The following is a 4,835-nucleotide window of genomic DNA, read 5'->3' on the forward strand; positions in this document are numbered from 1 at the left end:
TTAAAATTGACGCTAAGTTCTTTGTTTTGGATCCTTTCTAACTATGAATCATTTTGCGGTAGGCTATAAGATACTTAAAATACAAACAAAACGAGTTTGATAATAATTATTCAAACTTAGGCTACTTATAACGTTCAGCAAAAAATGTTTCGAAATTTAAAATAGTTTAGCAATTTGAAACATTTTCTTTAATTGTTAATTTTTTTAGGCAAACTTTTGTTGTCTCAGTTCCATTTCGTTTCGAATAAAATTTCTTTTTTGGATAGTTTGTTTTAACGAAAGAACTGATATTCAATCAAACTAAATCAAATTTAATTCACATATTGTCGAAATCTGGCTGAGGGAACCAGATTAGTTATGATTTTTGTACCTAAAGCTTGTTAACTTGGGCGTATGTGATAGAATGGAATAAGGATGACTACGTCTTAGTAATGTATAATTATGTTGGATCTAAAGCTAGTCCCCCGTAATTACTTATACAGCTTTTTCAGTCGAAAAGACAGCATTTAGTCTATACAACATGTAACCTTGGGCTCACTTTGGCTGCGCTTGACTTTCTACCATAAATGTTTTGTCACACAACCACTTGACAAATTGCCACAGACCTAATCCGTTGCCTTCTTTACCAGGATTTAAATCGCTGTTGTAATTTCATCAAGATCTTATGTCATATTCTCAAAATATTTTCGGTGGCTTGGACAAGAAGACGCCTAACATGGTGAGTGCTTGATCGGCGATCATCTAACTCTCGAAAAAAAGGCCTAATTGTGAGCTATCGCTTGCGCTACTCTATTATCGCTTATCGCTATCGCTACCCGATCATACCAACGATGACGTCTATGTTTTCTTGTTCTTTTAGTGAAAGGTTCTAAATCTTGAATCTTGGCTCTCAAGGTACGGCCTATCACACCAACTGATTTCTTTTTTTTTAAGAAATGGCTAAAAAGTTGTCAAAGGCCTACAATTGCCTATACAGTTAGATTCTGTATAGGCTATGCTACAATTTTTATTTTGTTATCTATCACTTTATAGTTTGTTACTAGTCACTGATCCTTTGTTGTAATGTTTTAGTTTTCTAGGCCAAGGAATGTCATCAAGGCTCCGGTTAGTAAGTATAAACCTGTTACATTGAATTCCGGGATGAATATATCTGTGTTTATAACGAAACTTACGTAACAGCAGAGATTTCCTAATTTGTTTATTTATTTTCCAGTTATATGCTGTTGTCAGAATATCTTAAGGCTGTCAGAAACCTGCCCAATGCCCATGCATCATCAACATGTATTTTATTTACCACTTAGTGCAGTTTACGCATGTCGACGTTCCCAGTTTGAAAGCAAATTCTGAGTAAACATGTCCAAGCGGGGTAACCTTATACACTCGTCATCAAATTATATAACATTAACAACCAATGCATAATATTTATTCACCAGTCTCTCAGTAAAATAGACTTATACTTAACTGCCCCACAAACACATTTTTCAGCTTTCTAAGCGGAAAACAGTAAGGGATCAAATAGATGGATTTCAGTGTACGAAAAAAAATACAATCTTACAGAATTTTGGCAAAGTTTCTCATACCAGCGTGCTGTCAAGATTTCTTTTAACAATGTTGAGGAATATTAATTCAAAAGCATATTTTGTTTTGAAAAATATTCTATTTCCTAAAAGATATCTTCACCGTAAATAGTCTACTACAGTTTTTTCAAGGGAAAATTTTATGGATGAGCGCGACACAATACTTCACTTCAACGTTAATTTCCTAAATTTGTTTTCCTATTTGTTACCGACACTTTTCATATTTTCCTCCAATATAGAAAAGCAACTCGTTCCACAACTTTCCGTTTCTCAATCTTCGCAACCAAATGGTGAGAATCATTGGAAAGCCAAAACCAGGAGCTTCTAGGTAAGTTAAATAAATAAATTCCAAGACAAATCCTTTTGTGGCCCACCTGACCTGATGTCCTGATCAACCAAGCCTTGATGGTTAGCCTACGTGACTGAACTTTCCAAGCATGCCGTGACGTTTTGATCATGTTTATGTAATGAATGTAATATCATGACTCACTGGATATCTAATCGACGTCTAAATTGAAAAACTCTTGAGATCAATGTTTGTTGAAATAGTTTTATTGTTTTCAGTTAGTTGTTAGCTTAGTTATTTCAAGGATGTGTCTGGACTCTGGAGCGACGGGTCATTATTAAAAGTTTTGCTTTCTGGTATGTTTGTTTTTTGAATTGCCTTTTGAACAAAATGATTTTATTATCAATGGTTTATTTCCCACCACGCTGCTACAAATTAGTTATGACTTCGTATTTTTACTCAAAGTAAACCACAGTCTTTGTGCGTAGGTTTGGGTTTGACTTTTGTACTTACAACGACCAAATAGCTTTCCATTGCAATATCCGTTTTGACGAAAATGCAGTCGTGCGGAATACGTACGTCAGATCTTGGGGAAGAGAAGAGAGAGATCTCCCTGACGGTTTTCCATTTGCGCCTAATTCGCCATTTCTGGTGAGTAGACCCTGATCATACATTCTTATTAGAGGAACAAACTGCTGACCATGTCGTTCTCGAATGTCCGATCTATAAGGCACCAAATGGAACGCATGGTATAGCAACGCTGGACGAAGCTACACTCACCTGGCTCTCCATCACCTGCCCTGAAATTTGATTTGATCTAGTCTCAAACGAAAGAAGAAGATACATTCTTATTAAGTTTGAGAATGTATGCTATTTCACAATTGGTGTTTCAAGCAGCATGAAAACGGGTAGGATATTTACCTTATTTTATACTCATAACCAGGGCCGTTAACCCTATAATCTGGGCCTGTACTAATGAGATTCTTGTACCCCAAATCAAGACACTGCTATAAAAAACGTACCATACTCAAAGAATACGCGGTGGTTTCTTCAAGTTTTCCGGCCCCTAAAATCATTTCGAGCTCCGGTCCAAGAGTACCCTCTGGACCTCCCTGTCAACGCTACCGCTCATAACATGGCAATTTCATTTCAGATTGATATCGCAGTTTCGGACAGCACTTACGACGTTTCTTTGAACGGAGTCCACCAATTTTACTACATGCACCAACTTTCGATCGGTCAAGTGAAGAAAATACACCTGCTAGATGGCGCAACCTATCAGGAAATTCAATTTTACTGATGAAGGTTTTGAGATTCCTGTGAATCCATGTTTTCCGTCATAACATTTTTTCTCCAACTGAAATGTATAGCCAACATATTCAAAAAGGATTTTTTGGTAAAGCTTCAAGATTTTTCTGAAAATATTATAACAAACTTAATTCATCAAATTGTTGTTCCATTTAACTGATCAAAGCAAGTCAATTACAATCGTCGTTAACGTTATTCGTGAAAATATATCTTGAACACCCTGTTGAAATGTAGCAAAAAAAGACTAATAGAACTTATAATGATTCAGACAAATATCCAGTGATGTACGCGCATACAAAAAATATTGACGCCGTCAGCGTAAACGCAAACGTTCGAAAAACTATAGCCTACGCCGTATGCCCCAACGTAACTTGTAAAAAAAGTTAGCGGCGTCAGCGTCAGCGCATACACTAGCGTAAACTCGTTTTGTTTGCTAGGTGGCAAACATTCACACGGTATAAACTGTTCGAAACAAACAAGTTTTATTTTGAGTTTCCACGAAGAAACACAAGCATCTGAAAGTGTTCATCTGACATTTTTCTGCGTTTTGATTTCAATATATCTTTGCCCATTGAAAACATTCTTTCAACTGCAGCGCTGGAAGGTATCGGCGTGTTGTAGCAAAAAAAAAGACATTAAAAAGTATACGTTGACGCTATGCGCTAAAACACCGCAAAAAAAATTACGGCGTAGCCTCAAGCGACAACTATCCAAAAACATGTGGCCGTAAGCGTTAGGGTAAACAAAAAGTCTACGCCGCAAGTCTACGGCGTAGACTTTGCGGCATATACGTACATCTCTGCAAATATCTAATAAAAGCTTTGTCGGCACTGATTACCCAGATAAACTGTCCGTCTGAAGTGTACTCGAAATAGAGAAGAGGTTATAATATTCTATTTTCCTCAACCTAATGTCAACTAGTTGTCAACTAATGACAACTATTTTTCACGCTTCATAGGCTGAACGCTAAATTTTTAAAATCTGTTTACGTCAAAAGCTACAACGGAGGCGTACATATTTGCTTTACGTCGTTTATGCGTCAACGTTTCGCGATCATTCTTGCGTTGCGAATGAATTGTTAAGCTTAATCTCGGGTCAGTTGAATACCGGGACGACTCACTTTAGCCTACTGATTTTTCTTGTGATATATTGTCATTGTCATTGCAAAATTCAAAGATTGGTAGAACTGCAAAAATTTCTTTGTTTTTACGTGAATTGATTCTCATCAAATGAAATGCTATATTTTTCTTGAAATTGTGGTTTGCTAAAACGTTGGCAAAACCTTACTGCAGCAGTGTGAGGCTACCGTTGCCACTGTAGCGTGAAGTCTACTGTCCCTCATTATCATGACTTGAATAGTAGGCTAGCCTACGGTACCAAATAAACATGTAGCCTACATCACGAAGTGTGTATTGCCATGCATTTGTTTTAGCAATAGGGCAAGCTGGGGTAAGATGATCACGGGGGCAAGATGATCACCCCGATTTATTTTCTTTTAAAATGAAGGTTTAACGCAATGCTGCCAAGTAGTGGCAGCTCTACCAAAGCGCCATTTTACATGTAGCTTTCAGCCATTTTAGACTAGCCGTTTAGGACTTGTGCTGAAAAACGTGATTTTGGTAGCTAAAAGTAAAATTGCGAAATCACAAAAAGCAGATGATAAC

The 4,835-nt window shown here is 37.0% G+C and overlaps 1 protein-coding gene across 1 annotated transcript; it reads left to right on the forward strand.

The window, feature by feature from the left end:
* The first annotated feature begins 628 nt into the window (after positions 1 to 628).
* Positions 629 to 4,572, forward strand: LOC145772034 (galectin-5-like). The gene is made up of 5 exons (XM_082583842.1): positions 629 to 718; positions 1,072 to 1,104; positions 1,817 to 1,905; positions 2,352 to 2,514; positions 3,017 to 4,572. The coding sequence occupies exons 1-5, from the start codon at positions 665 to 667 to the stop codon at positions 3,161 to 3,163; spliced, it is 486 nt and encodes a 161-aa protein (XP_082439968.1). The 5' UTR covers positions 629 to 664; the 3' UTR covers positions 3,164 to 4,572.
* The last annotated feature ends 263 nt before the right edge of the window (positions 4,573 to 4,835 follow it).

Source organism: Aplidium turbinatum, chromosome 6 (assembly GCF_918807975.1).
Source record: "Aplidium turbinatum chromosome 6, kaAplTurb1.1, whole genome shotgun sequence".
Classification (NCBI taxonomy): Eukaryota; Metazoa; Chordata; class Ascidiacea; order Aplousobranchia; family Polyclinidae; genus Aplidium; species Aplidium turbinatum.